At 43.8% G+C, this 23,162-nt stretch overlaps 1 protein-coding gene across 2 annotated transcripts in view; it reads left to right on the top strand.

The window, feature by feature from the left end:
* The first annotated feature begins 2,139 nt into the window (after nucleotides 1-2,139).
* The window catches only part of slc24a4b (solute carrier family 24 member 4b), a 31,896-nt gene continuing 10,873 nt past the window's right edge, over nucleotides 2,140-23,162 (top strand). For both annotated transcript variants that reach the window (XM_070925646.1, XM_070925645.1), the window contains exons 1-8: nucleotides 2,140-2,302; nucleotides 7,447-7,554; nucleotides 19,104-19,180; nucleotides 21,692-21,766; nucleotides 21,862-21,946; nucleotides 22,062-22,165; nucleotides 22,523-22,597; nucleotides 22,716-22,741. In XM_070925646.1, the coding sequence (XP_070781747.1) occupies nucleotides 2,140-2,302; nucleotides 7,447-7,554; nucleotides 19,104-19,180; nucleotides 21,692-21,766; nucleotides 21,862-21,946; nucleotides 22,062-22,165; nucleotides 22,523-22,597; nucleotides 22,716-22,741 (713 nt within the window). The remainder of the gene's footprint in view (nucleotides 2,303-7,446; nucleotides 7,555-19,103; nucleotides 19,181-21,691; nucleotides 21,767-21,861; nucleotides 21,947-22,061; nucleotides 22,166-22,522; nucleotides 22,598-22,715; nucleotides 22,742-23,162) is intronic.

Here is a 23,162-nt window from a genome sequence, read left to right as displayed (position 1 = left end):
CTCTCTGTAACTTTCTAAGGAAGTGAATAAGCGTATTTCCCAAAATGTGGAAGACTTTCTTTAAAGGTTTTGTAAGTGCAAACTTCATCCGCTCTTAATTGAATGGGCCAAACTATTAAAAGTTCAATAATGGGAAGTGATACATATACAGCTGGGTAATAACAGAGGAGATCTGCATTAGAGAAAACAGCAGGGCATTTCTTACCAACACCGTGGTAAACAACTTTGAATCTCACTCTTCTATGTGTTGAGGGAGGAAACACAAGACAAATGGATAAAAGAGATGATGTATTGGGAATAACCAGCCTGTCTGTGGTGCTTTTTCCCAACCACAACATTAAACTACACTTGATTCGGCTATCATGATAACTGGCTACTCCTATCAAAGTACAGTGTCTATTCATATATTGATCTTTCCATTCGTTTGGAGTCTGGGGAATAAAACCGTCCAATTATTTCCCATAACACAGAAACAACCATTAACAAAGTGACAGCTTGAGGTGACAGCGGCAAAAATAACAAATAATAGGTGAGCAATGACCTGACTTTCAGCAATGGCATGCCTTGGAGAGTCTCCGGGACTCTAGGGAGTCCTCAGTTGGCCCCCATTGGTGACACACTTGCAGGGCTAATTAGGGGTGTCGTGGAGGCTAAGAGTCCAGTTCGACTCCGCGTTTTAAGCACGACATGTACATTTGTGGAAGATTCATTTGACACATAAAAGTGAAGCGAGGCTCTTTCACATGAATGCATTTCTGTCCATACAGCACAATAGATATATATTATAATGGTAATTGTTTGGCTTATAATCATCCCTGACTGCAGGACATATTTTACCCACATTTAATTTACTACTGCCACACTGACACAGAAGGTCCCTGCTATTCATTGCTACTATGTGCAGGTCAAACGGCTGTTTGTGTCAAGCAATTTTCTGAGAGCATAAACCATTATAATCTTGGCACAAAAAAAAAAAAAGAAAAGAAAAAACCCTTCAGGCAGTGAGAAATGATTTCATGGCTGTAGATTTGATGCCCGTGAGCCTGAAGATCTATAACCTCAATTATTCAGCATGATATCAGCAGGAGGAGAGCAGGTGAGTTGCAGGCCAGTTATTAAAAGGGGCTGTGCTCGGGACCCAGGAAGATATTGGATTTGGTTTCATAACACAGCAGCGGTAGGTGTGTTTGGGCTCGCTTTGAGTAGCATGATAGGGCTTGCCTCGCCCGCACAAATCCAACCTACACGTTTGATCTCGCGGCCACGCGCAAATAACGTGACAGACCTCCAGACTCCAGGGGGTCCAGGGCGATCGATGAGCGGCTGTCCGGAGGGGGTCGAGGTGGACAAGCAGAGAGACAGAAGAAGGAAAGCGTGATTTCTCGGTGCGTTTGCATATGCAGTCTTCGGTCAAGTTAAAGGGGCCCGGTCTGATTGGAGGGGATGAAGGGCGCACGGTAGGAGGGCAGCTGACGGTCCTCTCTCACCAGCACGGCTCCTCCGCACTGAGGAGGAATTCATGCGAAGGGGGAGGCGCCCGAGCGGAGCGAGCGGCACGACTGCTGCCCGAATTTAACAATTAACCTTGATGAGCACGGATTGGTTTCACTCAACAGGCGCAGGTGCGTGGAGTTCGCGACACGGCGCAGCTGAGAGATCCCGTGTTTGCGAGAGGACACTGACGCATTCTGTGCCAATCACAGAAACTACACGGACAGAGGATATTGCAGCTGATATTTCTCTCTCTCTCTCCACGGGACAGGATGCACGCTGCAATGGGAGACCGTCCGACACTCGTCCTCTCGCAGAATCCGAATTCAGGAGCGTAGCTGAATTGATTTGGAGAGCCAGCCTACATCGGAATTTGACCGCCGTGTTTGACATTGCCCAGTCTACCAGTCCGAGCAGCTGAGAGGCATCTCCTTAGCGGCGGAGACGAGAAAAGGGGGGCGGGGAGGGGGGTGGGGGGGGGGAGAGAGAAAACGGTGCGCTTCACTACTCTCCATCTGCGCCCTGGACGGCTTGAAATGAGGACCACATCCCGGCTGTGTTCCGTGTGAAGAGGCAAGCGGGGCGGCAGTTTCTTCGGCTCTCAAGGACGCAACAAAAAAAAAGTGGCCGCCGGCCGAGCTGCGAGGCATGGAGCGGGACGACACCGACACCGTGAGCGCATCCAAAAAGACAATCATTGCGAAGATATTTAAAGTTCGCAAGAGGAGGGAGATGCTTTTCGTGCAGGTGTGCTTTATCTGCAGTGTCCTCTTCGTGGCGTGGAGCATGTCGGCGCTGTTGACCAAGACAGGTGAGTGGGGGGGGGTGGGGGGGGGAGAGACTGCTGAGATGCACCGGGGCACAGCGAGCCGGGGACGGAGCGGAACGGCTCAGAAATCTGCAGTGAAATCACGCACCCACACGCACGCCAGTTAATTGTAATAACGGAGCCACCTCTCATCGATCACAGAAACAAACCGATACGCTTTAATGTCAAGGGCATGGGATCAAAGCCCTGTGTGCGTTTGCATTGTCAAACAGGAGCGGGCTCTTCCTGTCCGAAATGCGTATGCGGTGCCTCCGATTGTGCTTTTCTGCCCGTTTAGATGAAAGTGTGTAGTTTGCATTGAAATGCAGAAAATAGCCCAGGACGCGTTGGGTGTTTCTGGCCCATCACGCTCAGTAGAAAAAGTCAGCTGCACATGTTGCCAGGTCACAGCATATTATTCTTTCTTTTTGTTGTTGTTGTTGTTGTTGGTAAATCTCAATGTTGGTGGTGTTCATGCGTCTGTTTGTCCGTGTATGCCGCAGTGTGCGCGCCGTGGCAGCGGCACGTTCTTTAATTTTGAGAGGCAGGCTCATAATCACGGCACACGCACACTTCATGCTCCACATGCACACAGCGATCGAGTAACCGACCCCAGAACGGACGCAGTTTTGGTTCTGGTTTGTTTGCGCTTTGCGTTTATCTCCCATATTATTATTATTATTTTTTTTTTTTTTGCCGTCGTTTTCTTTTGGCGCCAGGCGCATCGTCGGTCACACTACACCGGAGCTCGGGATCGTGGTTCATTCTGGCATCATCGCGTCTGGCCGGGGGCTTCACACACCATTGCACACAGCGGATCACCTCAACCACACTCGAGCATCATCGCGCTCCCGGGTTCCGCATGGCCATCGAGGGATGCAGATTTTACGCAGAGGCCACAGACGATCGTTTTAAAGGGGAGGGTGGGCGATAAACATTGGGATGTTTTCGCTTGAATGTTGCAATATTCGTAGCTGATGCCCGAGGTGTGCGCTGAGCAGACGACTCAGATGGCTGATCATGCGTGATGCGTGTCATGCCCACATGCAGGCGCGCACACACACACACACACACACTCCACAAACAACATGCCCTCCCATGCACACATGTCAAAACTCTTACCTCGGGCCCGTGCAAACACTGACACGCAGAGCATCCCACACGGTTATGTAATCTAACGACCAACCTTGACATTTTGCTGGTGAAGAATGATATCTGACACGCCACTGGGATCAGAGGTTAACAAGACCAAACGCACCCCTGTGACAGCACTGTTCATATGAGGGGAACATGAGGACCCTGCTCAGTGCCAACATGAATCTTGCAAACATTTTTAGTGCAGGAGAGACTTACTGCTGCATTTTATATCAGGAATATTTGCGGGCGTAAAAGAGAAGAGGTCTACCCCCCCCCCTCAAAGTGCTTCTAACCCTAAGCCTCAGCCCCAGACCATGTCCAGGGATCTGTCCATCTGCAACCACTTAGTCCCAGGGGCTGAAAGCGGTTGTAAATTCCCCACAACTACTGCCTGACTGTAGATCTCTAACGGATGTATCGAGAGTTTTATTAATTACATTAAAAACAACAAGAGGCTTAAAAGATTATTCTGGAATGATATCATACAGGCGAGTGCAAATCTCTTATCTCCAAGGCAGGCACAGGGAGCCAAAGTAAGCCCCCCCACCCTCGGCCACTAATGGCTTGCCTTTTTTCATTTAATCAAGTCCGCCTGACCTGCACAGTGATTGTCATGTGGGGGTATTTGACAGAAGATGTTTCTCGTGAATTTTCAGCCTGTTTGACCACCAGCAGCAGCAGCCGAGGTGGTGGTGATGCTGGGATTTCAAGGTGACACGCATGAGAAGAGTGTGTGTGTGTGTGTGTGTGTGTGAGAGAGAGCCAGAAATCCCCTCTGAACCCATGAGAACCAAAGCTCACCATAATCAGATCTGTCTAATTGAATAGCTGTGGCCTTCTCATCTTTCAGCTATCACAACGGGGACAAGCATTTGTCATGTCACAGTAAAACCTGTGCCCTGCGTTTGCCACCCGTTTGATTGATAGCAGTGTGGGGGAGTGTTGATGTGCTGAATGGTCCAGATGGATGGGATTTGATGTACTACTCCTGGGTTACATCTCCATAAAGAGGGGTGGGGCGCGACATGCTGTCGTGCATGCTGATCAGGCTGCGTGTACGTGTGATGGAGGCTCCGCATGGGGGACTGGAACAGGTGTTTTTCGGAAGCTGGGCAGGGCTCAGCTCTGACAGGTAGCTGCAGCAGGCTGACTGTGATAGCCAGGGGGAGTGGAGGGGAGGGGAGGGGAGGGGGGAGGACTGTGTTGGAGATGTCTTTGGCAACAGGAATACTGTGAATACTCTTCATAAGCAGAGTATGTTAACCGCACAGAAAGATTGATGGATGGTTGTCCTTGGTCCATCTTCCTGCTGAGCTGATTGGACAGACCTGGAGGATGACATTACTTCTGTATTCTCTATTGTTGCTTGCACACTGTTGTCTCCCTCTGCGACTCAATATAGTCTGATAGAGGTGTAGTCGCAGCCTTTTTTATCCTATTTCAGCTAATTTCTTTGTTTCTGCTCCAAAGTAGCAGGAAGATTTAGTCTCTCTTTACCATAACATCTTTCTGCCCTGCACATATCAGAATTTCCGGCGGTTCTTATGTTGTGTGGATACCAAGCAGTGTAACACAGATGTGCTTATCTATAAAGTAACAGGCACACAGACTATAAACCTCCATCAACACTGAGCAATTTGAAATCTTGTTATGATTATTTTCACTATCGATTATCGGAGTGTCCTTTACGATGGCGACATCTTCAAATGTTTTGTTTTGTGTGACCAATCCAAAAATAAAAGATAATAAGTAACAATATCTATAAACCAGCAAATATTCACATTTAAGAGGCTTGGCTTGAAGCAATATTTGGCATTTTTACTTAGAAAAATGGCTTAAACGATGAATCAACTATCAAAATAGCTGACGTCTTTTCTCTCGATCGAGTAATTGACTACATGCTGCAGCTCTACTTTTACACCCTATCTAAAGATACACTGATGTCTTGACCCCGGCAAACACATAAAGACGAAATTGGAGTCAAATGTCAATTTACAGGTCAGTTAAACAACAATATACAAACGCAGAAAGAAAGAAAACTGTTTGATCACACATCCAAATCACTGTCGAGGCAAAGCAATTGACTCTTGGCTAATCCCTTCCCTGTGCATCGAATTCCACTGACAATCTCAAGTATTTGGGATTTCCTGCCGACAAACTAACGAGAGTTAATCAAGGGTAATCAAAACCTCCAAGTTCTCCATGACGCCAGAACACTGGTGGTCATTGAACACGAAGAATAAGATTTAATCAAAAGTGAGTCGTGCCAACAACAGACTGCAGCCTTTATTTTACCCCCAGCCTGCCTACAGGTACTGACAGAATCTTCATTGTTTTTCCTTTCAGATGCTTGGCAGGGAGAGCACAGTACACTAAACTGCCCATGTCCACACAAACACACACAAACTCACGCACACACAAATTGTGTTTTAAAAACAGACAATTTCATAGTTGTGGTCAAGTGATTCTACACATAACTGCCTGGAGAAATTGCAAAAAACAAAATTAAAATAATCCACTATGTCCAAACCAGTTTGTGTAAATGTGGACGGTCAGCCCATTCACCCCTCACATGACTCTTTTATTGCTCTGTATGACAGAAGTGATCATCTCCTGGCACCGTGCCCATGTTTGTTGTGTTTGCAAATTGGCATCCATGTCCTTCCCCTGGCATTAAGACAGGCCAGTGTTTTTTTTTATTTATTTGAGCATTGCTAGATTCAATTGAAACAAAGGGGAGACCAGAGGCAGTAGAGGAGTGACACTGAGCTGGTTAGTGAGCAGGAACAGGTTGGAGCGATGACTGGAGGGTTTGGTCTTTTTGGATTGTAGAGCTGTGGGAAGCAGCTGCAGTCGCCTTGTGTACAATCTGTTTGTCCAGCGCCTGCTGATCATCAGGCTGTCTAACTATACTGGATTGAAAGCCATTTAATGTGGCTGCTTCTGCCGCTTTTGTGTCAGTACACCAGAAATACCGTTCGGCCCAGGTAGAGGACTTCAGAAAAACACTAACCGGAAGGTGAAAATGAATAACGGTGCCTAAAAATCAATATTTTAATGCTTTTTTAAAAAGTAAAGATTTCTGTGATGTTAAACTGAATATCTTTTGGGTTTTGGACTGTTGGTCAGACAAAACGAACATTAACAGTAGTAGTAATAGATTAATTCTTAAATAGCATTATAAAGAGTACGGCCTGTTTGTAAAGTGTCATGAGGTGACTTTTGTGACTTGGCGCTATATAAATAAAATTGAATTAATCCTTGTCATTGTCAGGAGGGGAATCAGCCTCCTGAGACGGAGTGATCACACGGACATTCACATGGTCAGGGAGACACTTGCAAACACTGAGGTCATGTGCGTCTACTGCTACATAAGGTCTTTCACAACTATTGTGTAACCTACAGTGAAAAGCCAGACAGCGGTAGTCTGTTGCTTTGTCAATTCAACATTGCATTTGTATGATGACATTTTATGAAAATTGCAAGTTGCTCAGCTCGTTATGATTTTTACATAATAGATTTGGGACTGCAGTTTTTTGTCCTCATTACGCAGGCTTAAGAGCAGTTTAATGAAAAATGAAACTTGTGTGCTCCCCCCTCCCCCCCCACTCTCCCACCCCAAAACATAATTGTGCAGCAGCTGCATTTTGATGTGTTATTGCTGCCGCCAGATGAAAATGTCATATCTACATAAATGAAAACTTTTAAGGGATTAAAGCAAAGCAACCTTATTTGGATTAATGGCCGTGATCATGATCATGGATGTTTTGGGTCATCAAACATACTCTGTGCAAGAGCGGCCATGTTAGTTTTGATTGCTGTTTTTTTTACAATGTGCAAAATGGAGTTTCAAGGTTTCCATGCAGCGAAAGAAAAGGCTTTTAGGATCGTTCCAGGAGATTTTTAGCAGTGACCCCCGACATGTGCGCTGTAAACTTGCACACTTAGCTTCATGCTTAGATATTTTGTTGAATGTATGATAACCAAATGTGTTTTGTTTCCTGTTGCAGGCCATGGGATGATAGTGGAGGGACATCCGGACGTTGAACACTGGGGAAGACGGCTAATGGCTTCAGTACCAGACAACGAAACTGAGCAGAAGAACTGTTCAGCGCCAGGTATGCTGTTCTGTGAGATTAAAGCTGCACCAATCAATGACTGTAATGTGAAAGAGGTCGCTCATAGTGATGGACCAGCAGAGAATTATCACCCGACCCTGCAGGTTTCCTCAGCTCCACCGAGCATTGTAGCGTCCTCCGGGTCATTGTTTTGGTATCATGCCACGTGACCCAACTGTTTTTTTTACTCTCACTGCTCTCGTCAATGACCAGACACAGCGGGCATTTTTTTTTCCCCAGCAAAAAGCCCTGGAAAACCCACTGTACGTTACCTGCCCAGCACCAAATTGCAGTTAGCGACTAGCTGGTGAACGTAGTGGAGCATTTAGAAGCTGAAGGGCCAGATATTTCCCTCAGCAGCTCTGTTTTGAGCAAAAGAAGCTGAGGTGGACATGTGGACAGAAACACGACCACAGATGAATGTTAATGTTGCTCTGTGCGATAATGCCCCCAAGTGGCCAAAAAAAATCAATTAATACTGCCTTAAATTTGTCATGTTCCGCCAATGCTATCGTCAAGATCTCCTTATTGTGTTAAAAGTGGAGACCAATGAACGCTAGAGCCAGTTTTGATAGAGACAAACAAGTCTTTATTGAGACCCATTACGCCAGGAAATTCTTTTTAAATGCAATAATTTAGATTCTTAAAAGATCTGATGATATTGACCTTTGTGCACCAGCTCCGAATTCACCAATTACCACACAGGGGATGACTAATACAGTCTGAAGATCATTAAATACACAATTATCTATTGGTGAACTGTATTTAAGGGAATGTATTGTTCAAGGAGAGAAAAAACAATAAATCAATAGAATTGTTGGAAAAACTCAAAGAAACACCCAATAGCTCACTAGAGTTGATATGCTGCTTTTAATTCACCTCCTTGTTGGGCCTCTATTGTTCTGACTCAGTTTAGTTACTTGTGCTATAATAAGCACTGACAGGGCTATTAAAAGGGTCAGATATTGATTATGTTACAGCATCTTTGGTACACTTAAAGGAAGCGGCATTCTCCATAATGACTTATATGGGACTGTATGCTGTGCGGTTCCACTGACACTGCTGACGTCTGCATCAGGCTCCGAGGAACATTGAAGCTCCGTTTTTCATAGTAGTGTTGATTTGAAATGGTACACGTGAACCAGCAGCGACGGGAAGACATGTCATTTGTTTGTCTTTTGTTTTTCATTTCCATGTCATTTGAATTGTATCTGTGTTTTGTTTTACAACTGCTGGCTCACCTGAGCTTTGTGTGATTCTGCACAATTCACACCTTTATGTCCTGAGTTTAGGAGATTCACTGATGGAGGGATGAAAGAGTTTTTATACCTACTCGGGTATCTTTTCCTGTATTTAATTGGAACCCTGTAGCGTCTACTTGATGGGAGCAGTTCGTATGCTGAATGCAGGACATGGGCAGGACATGGGCGGGGTCGGCATTAATTCGCCAAGCCTGTTTTACTACAGTCTTCTCGAAGAGCATTTAGAGGGAGGGAGGGATGTGCCCTCACCCCCATCACTTTCACTCCTGTGTCGACCAGTCTTATTTATTTAACTTACCTGATATGTTAGCAAACAAAGCTGAGATTCTATAAAGTAATATACTCTCTATCACAGCAGGATAAAATAACTGTTGGACCCTAGTGCGTACAGAATTCACATGGACATTCCTGGACAGATTACAGTCGATATGTACACCCAAGTATTTGTAAGAATGAACCTGGGTGATACAAGCATTAAGGGGATAATGTCTGGTTCACTCGGTCCTGTTGGTGGTTGATACCACCTGATGATCGATGTGTTGACAGACATCTGAGTTTACTGAGAAGGATGTGTGGCTGCAGAGCTGAAGTCTACAAACAGCAGTTGTAGTTGGTGTAGGCCTTGGGGTTTTCAAGGTGTTGCAAAATAATAGTGTATTGTGGTTCGTATTGCACCATCGGTGCCACGATTGTCTTTATAGGCAAACTAATAAGAATCTAGCTCTCCATTTATGTTTGACTTCAGCTTCCACAACATCAACTTTTCCAGACACTTCATTACAATAGAGGTCAGGGCTGCTGGCTACTGGTCTGTAGTCATTATTTCCTTGGGGGACAGGTTTGTTTTGTATGAAGAGTAATGATTGCTGTTTTCCAGAGAGATGGAGCTGTATGTAAATCAACGGAGCTTTTTGAAAGACCCAGGCTGGTGTAGGTTCCTCGGCTTCAAAAGGAAAGCTGAGACACCAGCAGGACCTTATTGCCTTTATTGTTGTGTTTGTCTTGTGACTTCCCTGGAACTCGTCATCAATTGTTATGGTGCTATTGACACTGTCACAATCTAATGAGAAATCATGTGAATCAAACCTAACGTTGTTCAAATTGTTTGCCATAGTATAATAGATTTCATAGTGGCCTTTTCAATGGATTCCCTGTATTGTGTTTTAGCTGTGTTGAGTCTCTGGTTCAGCTCCGTTTTGTGCTGCAAGCGCACAGAAGTTGAAGTGATGACTTCTGTGCTTTCTTCAAATCCGACTCATGGAGGATGTCCCAGTCTGTGCTCAAGTAACACCCCTTCAGAGTTTCAATACTGTCAGTGGACCAGACTTAGCAGTTTTAACAAAGGGGTTTGCTCCTCTTAAGGACTGAACGGTGGGTGGGAATGAGCTGAACAGTGTTGTGATCAGAATTGGACAGCGGTGGTTTGGCTCTAGCTGTATATGCATCCTGGATATTTCACTGTTCAAACCCAGGTAAACCCATTTCAGGTTTGCAATGGTTTTAATCCCCCAAAATGAGCATGGGAGCATCTGGTGTACTTTGGAACTGTCTATGTACACAGTCCGCCACTTGGGCCGCAGCTCTCCCCGTGTTTCCACTTGGGGGCACATAAACGGCCCAAATCACAATGTTCCCAAACTCTCTCGGAAAGGAAGAACGGCCTGAGACTCGAGCACAATTGCTCAATGTGGGGAAAAAAAAACATGGCATTAAAGCTACCAGGGTTAGAGGTTTAGTCCCATTCGGCCATTTGATGATAAATGTATGTTCTTCTATGTACTGTGATATTAACTGGCCGTACAGAGTGTAGGGACTACCTGCTCTAACCTTTACAAAAACCTCCTAAATCTAAAGTCACAAAGTGGAAATGTAGGTGGAAAGGAGACCTGTTGAAGGAGGATTTTTAAGACCTGAGAATAATTATTTTGCTTAAATGGGGTCCAACTCAATATTGGGATTCGTATTACTATTTGTATTGGCTAGTACACAGGGGATGACACCAGGGCGCAGACAATTTAGGAAGTAATTTGAAAATGTACCGGTTTTTGCAGCATCACAAGTGACCCAGTAAGGACTAACTGGCTATTACTTCATTACAGCAGGCAGAATCCCTCAGGGATTACTGAATCATTGGTGCCACAACCTGCTATTTTATATATATATTTTTTTATATATATATATATATATATATATATATATAAACAAGGAAAACAAACATTTTTGAATAGTGGGGTCCTCTTGAAATGAGCCCCAAATGACAAGATCATGTGCATGAAGTTTTCCTGTTAATCCTCCCGGATTACTTTTTTTTTTTTTTCCTTTTCCATTCAAATGTCTTCTGCACTGGAGGCACCAGACTGTACTTTCACATTCCACACATTTCTCATCAGCTCTAGTCCTCCTTCCTCTAATGGCGCCACTGTTCTGCCTCGTCAGTGTGAGCTGATCTTATGACTCTTTGTTCTTGGGTCTTGGTCTCGTGAATAATCCCGTCATAGCTGCAGACGTCAGGCCCCTCAGTTGACCGGTTGCTCTGATTTGGCCAGTTGTGGGAGTATACAATACACTATATCATACTGCAAACAAGTCATTTAGTTTGATATGTTTAAGGAATTGTATGATGGAATGAGCATCAATATCTTGAAACAAGAATAATCAGTCGAATCACTGCATGTATCTAGAAAATGGCACTTGATTCTTGTAAAAGGTTTATTTGTTTGGTAAGATAAAATCACACTAAGCTTTTTTGTTGATGTGATTCCTGGACAAGATTTAAAGAAATAATCTATTACTCAGCGCAGCTCTGTGCTCACCAACTCTGTATGGAGAGATTTTGCAAAACGTGCCTCAAGCAAACAATCGTATATCAAGGCAAGCTTTGTAAAGTCTGACTGACAGTACACAGGAACGACCCACTTGGATTAGCTAGTGTTGCTATAACTTCACAGGGATCTACTTTGTCTGTGGAAAAAGTCAAACATCTTTCTAGGATGACAAACTTGTTTAACAATCTACACATTTCCCAAGAACTGAATAGACTAATAATAAGCGAGACACATGTTGGCACACAGATCCGAGTGTTTGTCCTAATTCCCTGTGCAGTTGTTTGTCCAGAGCTGATGATCCAGCAGTGGACCAGTGATGGCACTGGTGTGCACCCCTGAAGGGGAAAGCACTAACCTTCGATGGACCCGGGCTCGATTGGATGAGAATTGTTATTGGAGGCTTTTGGTTTTATGCTGAGTGTGTGCAACATCTGAAGCTCTGTTTTAATTAAGCTGCTGTTTGTGGGCTGCGTAGATTACGCTCAGCCAGCTTTGGTCTCTCTGCCTTTTCCTCATTATTTCTGTGATCAGCGAGGGAGCCCTTTCCTGCTTTCACGGGGTGCTAATGTTGTTTTGCTTGTCCTGAGACTTGTGCTGCTCAGGCAGCCATTCATCATAAGTGCCTCTTTTTATTGGCCATTCAGTAATAAGTCCTGGAAAACACAAGGTGCTGTCCAGACAGTTTTTTTTATGCTCCTGCTTGATTACAATGCATGCTTGTGATCTACAAAGGACTAAATCACACTGCAAGGGACTGATTCGACCTCTGAATACTCTTTTAGTTAAGTCACATGTAGACCTTGAGTCATACCACCCCTTGAGATGCATTTCCCCTGTAGCGATCCCGTGACGAATGGAACAAATGTGCTCCCACTTTTTCTCCTAAATTTGACAAGTTGCAATAAGTCTGGAACAAAAGTAATGGCTGTTTTATTTCTTATGTTTTATGAGCTCTTCCAGGCTGTGTGAGGGGTATGATCAGAGACTTGAGATTTATGTGGGGACACAGAATATTAGATTATACCCTCTCATATGTAACCCCCCCCCCCCTCCCCCATGTGGGGCCAACTGATGCCAACTGTGGAGCAGAGAAAATTGGAGAGGGGGGCAGAGCACCATGGCTAATGTTCTGGAGGAGGAATAATTTGCTTTTAATAAAGATGCTGCTAATGCCATATATTGAAAAGTCTCACTTGTGTGCCATAATTGGCCTGGTAGAAGTAGACGACAGTGCAAAAGCAGAAATGAACAACAAAGCAAAGGTTTTAGTGTGGCTCGGTTTGTACTATGAATTAATCCGACGGGATTTGATTGTAGTGGCTTTAGATATGGCACTAATCTGCTAATGGGAAGGGGCTGCACATGTTGCATGTTAGGCATGAGACGTGGCGTGGTTGAGGAGGAACTCTGGCCCAAAGCAGAAGTGTCATGACCCTGCAAAAGCTGCAGTGTTGATTTGGTGTAAATGTTAGTTAGTGTGAAGAGCGTGACTTCTGCTGAAAAGAAAAGGCAGGATTTGAGGCAAACGCGGGGATGGAGGTTTTTTTTGGGGGGCGGGGGGGGGGTGTAGGCAGGAAATTTGGCGGCAACATGAGGGGTAAATCTGCCAGCGTGTAGTAGCCGGTCCACATTGGAATGCAGGTTTGTCAACTCCCAGGGAAACACCAGAAGGAGGCTTTTTAAAAGGGAATTACACAAGCGGGGATTATGCTGCTGTGCATAATGGAAACTGACCTCGCTTTGCTTCTTGCTCGCATGCCAATGGTGGAACAATGCAGCATAGAGGGGCAGCGCAGGCACGAGCACCTGCACAGAGCACTCTCCCCGCTGTGCAGTTCAAACACGCCTGACCTCTTTATGTATTTATTCATTCACATTTTGTGCTGCCTTTTTGTTACTCAAACTTTCACTCTGTCCTGCTTGTGGCGAGTGTGGAGTACCATTTTTTAAAATTAAAACTGAGGCTAGAAAGGACATTTCACCAGGTTTAAAGGCGTATAGTCACAGCAGCAAAGGTAGCTCTGTTCCCTCTTTGTCGTTGCAGATCCATACCTCACCCTGAGGGAGTTGTTTACCTATTTCTCCTGTACACAGCTGAATGCATACGTTTCACAGCGGTGTCACTCACCACTCACACCACTCACACTCATACATACCGTCGCATAAAGGCTGAAGGGAATTCATGCTAAAAGTAGAAGTGTAATAGGTATGCGAGTGTGTTCATGCAGGTGAAATGGCATGTGTTTTAAGTGCGTACCTGACCATGTGAGAGCAGCTGTGCATGTGATGTTTGAGCATGTGGAAGTATTGACGTAACGAGAGGATAATCGTGTGTGTGTGTGTGTGTGTGTTTTGGGGTTAACCTAGCCCCCCCTGCTCATTTCAGAACTTATCGTTTCTGCGTGACTTAGATTTTCCAATAAGGCGACTCGTGATGATGATATGTTTACAAGAAGCTGATTGCAGGCGAGTCATGCTGCTCACTGATGTCTGCCGGAGCAAGCTAATTATCTAATGGACTAATAATGACCCAGAGGAATCGTTCTCCTCTGAAGAGTCTCTTGACTACTGCACTGGAGTGTCAAACTATATTCTGTTAATGACCTGGCTGTGGGTCGTGAGCGGGCTGTGACAGAAGGTAGCACCAGGCTCTCTGCCAAAACATCTTGCTAACATCACAATATTTTTATTTGGCTGTTTGATACATGATGGCATTGTTTTTCCTCTTTCGGCATGATCTATTTTAAGATTTAGTAGACCTCAGACTTGTAAAAACGTGTTCTTTGCATGCCGCCATCTCAGTCGGTGCATCTTTTTTGTAATGCCCAGGCCACCACAGCGTTGGGTGAAGACCTGGCTCACTTTTTGCACTGTCCCATCTCTGGGACAACAGCCGGCACCCGATACTGAGCTCCATTATGTAACGGCACCATAATATCTGGAATATTACCAGATTATGGAATAATAATTGCACAAATGTAAAGAATGGCTGGCATGGTCTGGCTTTAATGCCTCAATAAATTATGGTTATCTGAGAGGTTTTTTTTTTTATGTTAAGCAAGACTTAAAACTGAGGAAAGTGACGTATAGAGACAATATATGTAAGACTTGAGTTTTTTTTTTTAATTACTATCCTGTGCTGATAGCAAAGTGTTCCTCCATTTATAATTTTTTATTTTTCTTATCTCGCAAGGGAAGGCTGCAATAAAATATACATCTGGGGTAAGAACACAAAAGAAAATACGACGAAGTCTCCCAAGAAAAGTCCCACCACTCTTCTCTGACACTCCCTGATCTTTTTCATACTGTTCCTAACTGACCACAGTATACACAGCGATGGCAGCACTGCGTCTCATAAAATCCTTCCAACACTTCTTGCGAGGACTTGTAATTACTTCTGGGGTTGATAGGAGGAGGGGGGGTGGGGGGGGGGGAGACAGATGAACAAAAGTGTTGCCAGTAATTTCTTGCATAAGCGGCACAGTCAGGTGTCCAAACAGAGAATCCAGGGTTTATTTATAGATTTGTAGCTTAGCTTCTGAAGAGGACTTGTTTTGTGCCTCCTGCCTGACGTCCCCCGCTCACGCTCTCCCTCCCCTGTCGCCTCCAAAAAAGAAAGCAGTCCCACGCAAACACGAGAACAGCAGGATAGATAGAAGTTGTAGTTCAGATTTGTACAATCACAAAACCTTTTGTTCAGCAGTGCAGATTTTAAAAGCAGCTTGCTTGGCGCTGCTCATCTTAAACATGTTTACCTGAAGACTTTCTGGTGTAATTAATAACCAATTGGCACATCATTTGTTTCAAGATGCCAAATATTTATGTATCTCTGCACGTCTGTACCTCAATGCCATATTGCATGATACATTTAGGCTGAAACTTATCAGTTTAAAACATTAAGAATTATGTTCTCTAAAGTGTAGTAAGTAATCAATGTTTATATAAAATGGTGAAAAGCAAGCAAGCAAAACTCTTTTTAGAGCCAAAATCTATCAGTTGACCAAAAATAAATACTGTTCCAGCAAAAACGCCAAACATTCCCTATTTCACTTGTGAAGATTTGCTGCTTTACTTTGTCTTATACAATAGTAAACTGAGTGTTGATCAGGCAAAACAATTTGTTTTGATATTCTACAGACCAAAGAATCGATTAACTTAAAGTAATCAGCAGATTAAAACGATAATGAAAATAATTGTGGGTTGCAGCCAGAAACTCTTTGCATTTATTATTATTTGCATTTTATGAAATTGCAACCTGCAAGCGTTTGGTCATTTTTGCTTTATAAATTATTAGTAATATTGGAATTGATTTTCTGTCGACTAATCATTTCTACAATAAATGCATCCACAACGCATCATAACAGTGTGCCTTCTCCAATTTCTTCCATTTCTGTAAAAATGACACTTCAATGAACAAATGAACTGCGCTGCATATTATTTATGATTCTATTTATGGGCCTCATTTGAGATGCATCACTTAAGCAATCTGTGTGTTATCCCGCTCTGGTGTGTACGTCCTGTCCCGTCCTTGTGACGTCGCTGTGGAGGCATGTTCATGTCCGCTTTGACCTCTACAGTGAGGGGACGCAGACGAACCCCGTAGACGCTGTCTGGTCGAATGTTTACAGGGACTGGGAGGTGACCCCTGCCTGCCTGTCATCTCGCTGCTTGGCCCAGTGCTAGCGCCCTTTAAGCACCTTTTGTGATTACCTATTTTTAACACACTCTCAGCCAGACCTGATTGTATACACTGGCAATGGGGTGAACCAGTAACTAAAGAACATGGATGGCAAAGGCATTTAATTATTGATTAATGGCAGACCTGCAGGTTTGGTGGCTGAACATGGAAGCAGGAGGTGAAAAGACTCGGACAGCAGGAAACTCAAACCTGATACTTTCCCCGTGGTTTCCAGTCTTTATGTTTTTCAGAAGCTTAACAGGCAACCTTCAGCAGCTAGAATAATGTATGGGCGTGGGGCTGTTTTCTCCATGAGGTATCAGTAGGAGTTTAGCCTTCTGTATTGGCATCAGTTTGTTTTCAGTCACCTCTGAGGGCACAGCTGACAAATCCTGTAATTGATTGCGCCTCTGCTTGGGGCCGTCGGCTTTCCGACACATTTCATTCAGCACATAAACCTGTCAGAAATGAAATGAGCTAAAGCCGCCTGCCTCAGTCAATGTTGCTGTAAGATGTCAATGTCATCCAGGTGTTCTCCAGTTTCTCATTACATTTTAAGGTCATAATCTACATTACTCATGCATTCAACTTTTTCTTTTATTCTGTCCTCTAATCCATTCACTGTGTCATGGAGGCAGTAAGAGGGCTGCAGCGTTGCACGTGAGACGACAAAACTCGAACAAATCGAGGTCGGATACGTTTGAGCCAGAAATAGCGTTGTAGAGTCTTTGTGTCATGGCTCTTTGTGCTGTTGCAAAGATTAAAGTGTTAGACGATATATGGAGATACAAAATGTACCACGTCTCCATATATGTGATGTAATTGAGTGAAATCCAGGAGGCATGCAGTTGATTAAGTGGGCTCAGACTACATACTGTGGAGTATTTGATTCGCCTGTGCAGTGTTCCAAATGCTGCACTGATTCAGTCATGTGTGCACCATCGGATATCATAAAAACAGGCGATGGTGAGGTTAGGACAGATGCAGCGAGAAGTCTCAGGTGAGCACTGTTCCACTTCACGAGTCCATATGTGACAAGGGCCCAAACCTTGCCTTTTATTTTCTGTTAGAAACAGCATTGTTCTGCTGGCTCAGACTAAAGCATTTTGTTCTCACGTCATTTGTGTATTTGAAAAGAGCACCGTGCATAAGTAGGACCACAGCAAAGCAGTCCCATGTATTTGATTATTATTTTTTAGATCAATTTGTAGTTTGGTCAGTCCACCACTTTGATCCAGGCTGAAACGTTGTACAGACGTTCATGCTCCCCAGAGGGTGAATCCTACTGACTTAGGTGTTCCCTAAACTTTTCATCTAGCGCCACCATGAGGTTGACATTTGTGGTGTTGAGTGAAATGTCTCAACTATTGATCGCCATGAAATTTGTTAAATAGCCAAGTCTTCTAGGGATGAATTATATTAGCTTAGGTGATGCCCTGGCTTAGATGTGTAGTTTTACTGGTATTATATCATGAACCAGTGACCATCAGCCTCAGTGTTAATTAGCAAATGTTAGCATGGTACCACACTAAACCAAGATGGTGAACTAAAATGGTCATTGTGAGCACCTGTTAGCATTGCCGTTGTTATAAAAACAACTCTGCAACACTTGCCGACTGAATGGAAGAATCTTCTTTATTCCACCAACATCATTTGGCAGGGGGCCTTCATCAGGGGGACTCTTCCAGAATGTGTAAAAAAAAAAACATAGCCTATATGTACTCAACAAGAAGGCTGAGTCTCCATCAGTTATCCAATGAGAGGTAGACACAAATGGCCAGCCTCCAACACAGAAACTTGATGCAAACTGTGACAAAATACCACCACATCAATAAGGATAGAATTTAAAACCTAGGTGAGTATTTACTGCCTACAGGTAACACTACAACAAAAACAACAATAAAAACTCTCTACCGCTTCAATCTCGTTCATCATGAGCATGTTAGCATTGAGCTTAAAGCCCCGCTATGCTGTAGCTGGTGTAGGCAACATGCTAGTGATGCAAGACGAGATGCGAGCCTGCAGGTCGGACAGAGGCCGGGTCCCGTCAGGAAGACGGCCAGCTTCTGTCTCCAGCCAGGTGCACGTGGCGCGGTTGTGCTCCCAGAGATGTGAGCCGTATGGTGGTACCATGTTCACACTGTGTTCCAGCTGGAGCTCTGGATGATGGATGATGAGTCCTCAGCATGGGAGGTTTTTCTGCCTGCTTGCCTTTAATTCTGTATGACTTCAGGCTCTTAATATAGCCCAAGCTATTACATCAGTTTTTGAGGAGATGTGACCGTCGACGGTTTTTCTTCTTCCATGAATAGGTATGAAGTCATTGGTTGCCGAGTGGTGTGACATACTGCTGGTTGAAGATGATTCTCAAAAAATGTTGAACCATTTCAGTCCCTTTGAAAATTCAAAGCCCTTGATGTTGTTTGAGGTTCCAGCCTTTTTTTTCTTTTTGGATGATGATCACAGGCTGCTATTTAATTTGCATTTGACCCCTTCTGGCTGTGATGCCCTGTTTTTAGGTATACAAGACATTTTTGTTGTATTAGATAATCCGTTGGAAAAAAAAAAGATGGAACAAGAAGAGAGGGAATAACACTCACATAGGAACCGCAACCAAATTAATTCAGCGTAAGCCTGCTGAACCAACGGGGCATCTCAGGCCTGCTCCTCTGAGACCAACACCCATCGTGAAGTCATACAGTCCTCTCGGGGTGGGCCGGGGACATGTTACCTCGCTGTCATGCTGCTGATGTGTGGTGACTGTGACATTTACTCTTTCCTCAGCAATACACGAGTTCCCCGATGACCTTTTCACCATCCAAGAACGAAAGAGTGGGGCTGTTCTGCTGCACATCGTGGCGGTAAGAGGACTTTTTTTTTTTTTTTTTTTTTAAAGCTGTTGCACCTGCATCTCCCATCACATCGGTCCCCAGTCAACAATCTCAGTGGAGCTCAGCTGGTTGCAGGTGGATTTAGAAGCTTTTCACATCGCAGCCTAACTACCTTCCAGGCTTTAAAAGCTAAACACAAGCAACATGGGGTTAGGCTAGTAGCTCCTTTTTTTTAGCCAGATTGTAAAGATGCCACAGAGGAGCTTTTTAATACTCCAATGATTATACACTTATGATCATACTAAAATCAGCATGCACGCAGATATGTAAACATGTATTTACTCAGGAAGATGTAGATGTGGTTTTCTGCACTTGAGACCATGAGAGCAGACACAGTAGTGCAAAAGCATCTCCTAAATTTGAGTGTGGCGGCTCATTAAGAGTATTTTATCACAAATATCTCAACTTATTGTAGCCAAGGCACAACCACACTTAATAGGGCTTGTAATATGGTAAACAAAAAAGCCCAAATCAGCACAAGATGCAGCACTAGATTAAAATCTAGCTGATATAAGCCATTGAAGACTAGCTGTGATTTGTGTAATTGTATACAGATCAGCCTTACAGCCTTTTGAAAGTATTGAACGCACATCGTAACGGCTGAGAAAAACCGCAAGACGTCATTCATTACATCGTAAAAGCGATGATGTCTCTCAAAGGGGAGCTTCAACTCAGGGGTGTGTCCAGAAAGCTTCATAAACATGGTAGTAGTATTTTTAGTCACAGTTTTAGATTCAAGCATGATTCATTCGAGCAATGCTGAGAGGCTTGATTAAATACAGGCAAATTATTTCCATTATTTATATCGTATGAGCTGCTTCTCCACATGAAAAACCACTATTGTCTACATTCAGTAATGCCAAGCTCCACTGACTTGACATAAAGACACAAGCCACCTGTGGATGAAGCTATGAAGTATTGCTCTTCATGCTGGATTTAACTGGCTTTAGAAAGTTTCTTTTCATCAAATCCAACCCAGGGCAGTAGCCAGGATTTTAGAAATACTGAGGCCTTTTATTAATGTATTATTTTGTTGGATTAAAGGATCTGTTCACAATTTTTCAAGTCTGTCGTAGAGTTAGTCTTTTGTCTTTCGTTACTGTCCCTCCTCTGCAGCTCAGCAAGGGAATTGTAACTTTGGGAGATACCCACTTGACTTGTCTTAGACTGCTGAAGCCTCATATTCAGATAAAATGTTGAATATGTTGTTGCACAGAACGAGGACTGTGCATTTTGTCACTTGCATTGGAAGCGCATTAAGGGAGGGATCTCGTAATGGGCCAGTATGAACAGGAGGAACGATTACAGCACGTAAACACTGCGGGCACCTGACTATTGTTTTAATACAGACCTGGAAAAACTGAGTCTTTCCTTTTTTTTTTTAAAAGTAGTCAAATTTAAACACATTGAGTCAAAAAATAGAAGCCGTTTATAAAACACTCACCATAGACCCCCCCCCCCCCCTCCCTCTGTCACAAAATAAAATGAATAGATAAATAATAAAACTACTGAGGACATGACCTCATTGTCATCAATGGTGGAGGCAGCCCTGAACACACCCTGTGTCGTTTGACCTTTTTATAGACTTGACAAGTTTACTGACGTGATGAATGAAAGCCAGTTTGAGCAGAGGTGTAACAACTGTAGTACTTTGCCCTCGCGGCATGGTTTAGCACTTCTCACCACAGAGATTACATTAACACGGGGATCCCTCGCCGAGGGTAGATGGACAGTAGCAGCTCATATCTCACTGTCTTAATGAGAGATTTACAAAACATTTAACAGCCTCATCATGATCACTGTTGGGTTTTGTGGTCTTCCTCAGTTTGGTTCCACTTGTAAGGTTTGAGAAAATGACCAGAGTCTTTTCTCAAATATGACCAACAGTGAGATTCGAGCTGCAGTCCAGTATTACTACACTTACACTCTGCTATGTGCCCCCAGCTTTATGTTCCACACTCTCATGTGACTTGATGTCCCGGCTTCACTGCTGAGAGGAGGATAAAAATGTGTGGGGGGGGGGTCTGATCATACCGCAGTCCTGCACTGCCCCCTGTGGATAGCATAGAGCAGAGCACGGCTGCTGGAGCTGCCGGGCCATGATGATGTCACACCTGATCTATAATTTATAGATCTTGCCTCAGCTACTGAAATAGGTTGCCTCCACCCTCCTCTCTCACAGCAGCGGGAATATGCGGATCCTGTCAATTTTTCAAATTGTAAGGGAAAAGCGGCTTCTCACCGAATTTGACATTTGAATTGAATGCAGGTCCTATTTTAATTGGCTGCTGTGCTTTGAGATTCCCCCTCATGCGTCCTTTTAACAGGGGAATATCTTGCTCTGCCAAGGCTCTATTAACTCTGCTAGTTTCTGCTGATTAAAGCATGTATCTATACAGGTGTGTCACACACATGCACTTGTACTCTTACCCTTGTCAGACACACACTCTTCAAACTTAACTCTGCTGGTTCTGTCTCTAGGCACTCTACATGTTTCTGGCTCTTGCCATAACATGTGACGAATACTTTGTGACATCGCTGGAGAAGATCTGTGAGGTACTTGGGAGTTGTAGTCCTTCATCTTTCAGTGTCACAGTCGCACAATGCTGGTTTGTCTGTGTAAATCCCTCGTCTTTGCTTTATTTCTGCAGAAACTAGATCTGAGTGAAGACGTTGCAGGAGCCACCTTCATGGCAGCTGGCAGTTCTGCACCAGAGCTGTTTGCATCTGTCATTGGTACACACACACACACACACACACACAAACAAACATGCAGTATGTGCATACACTTAGACATTCCCAGATGGTTGGTGTCACCGTTAATTCTGATTGGCTGCTTCCCTGTGTGCAGGTGTCTTCATCACCCACGGTGATGTGGGGGTGGGGACCATCGTTGGCTCAGCAGTCTTCAACATCCTTTGTATCATTGGAGTCTGCGGGATCTTTGCTGGACAGGTGTGTGTGAGAGAGAGTTGGAGGGAGTGTCTTCCTGCTGCAGCGGCATCATTCTGTTTATTTATAGACTGCAGAGCTGCACATGTGTGGCAGAAGTTTTTTTGCTGAGGGGAAACAAAGCCATCTGCTTCAGTTAGTTTTCTCAGAACTGGTTGTAGTGCAAATGGAGAACTAAACTCTGGAGGCGTAAACAGATCATAAATCTGTTTCTTCTCCAAGCTCTTTCTGTCAAGTAAAATGTATGTATTAGGTGTGTTTGATAAAATCACATGTATCAACCAAAATGCTTCAAAGAATTCTAATACACATAGATGCAGTTAAAATACTGATGGTGCACTTTTCCCTGTGAAATCTTAGGTGGTGATTTTGACCTGGTGGGCAGTTTTCAGGGATTCCTTCTACTACATCTTGTCTGTTTTGGCTTTGATTGCAGTAAGTTGGACAAGCTACAAGTTCACCACATGCATTTATTAATGAACACCAGTTGTGACTATCTTCCTTGAATGTTGTTTTTTTTCTAATAAGAGAAATGTTTCCCTTCATTTTTCAGTTCATCTACGACGGGAAGATAGTTTGGTAAATTACTCATCCAATTAAGCTGTGAATGTGTCTGTGTTTTTAAAGTGTAACTTTTGAAAGAAGAAATAACACTTTTCCTATATGATTGAAAAGACTGAAATTCATAAGAAATAAAACACACCCTTGCTCAATTCTAAACACTGAAGGATTTTGCTGCTACAGCCTTACTTGGTCTGGTATAACATTAGCATGTTAGCAGGCTTCAGATGGATATTGCTGTAACTGACATTACTGACTTTGAGACTATACACTACTTGTTATCCTGCACTTGTTGCTTGTGGCCTCTGTCGTCATTGTTCAGCAAAAGTTACCTAGTCTCGCTTTTAAAGTTTTAAAAATCTGGGTTCTGATTCTTCAGTTAGTGTGAAGGTTAGCAATAAGGCAGTTTCTCGGTTTGTTTAATGTGAAGCTTAGTTGC

This window comes from Enoplosus armatus, chromosome 19 (assembly GCF_043641665.1).
Source record: "Enoplosus armatus isolate fEnoArm2 chromosome 19, fEnoArm2.hap1, whole genome shotgun sequence".
NCBI classification, from domain to species: domain Eukaryota; kingdom Metazoa; phylum Chordata; class Actinopteri; order Centrarchiformes; family Enoplosidae; genus Enoplosus; species Enoplosus armatus.
The sequence above is the reverse complement of the archived record's forward strand: the minus strand, read 5'-3'. Positions and strand labels throughout refer to the sequence as shown.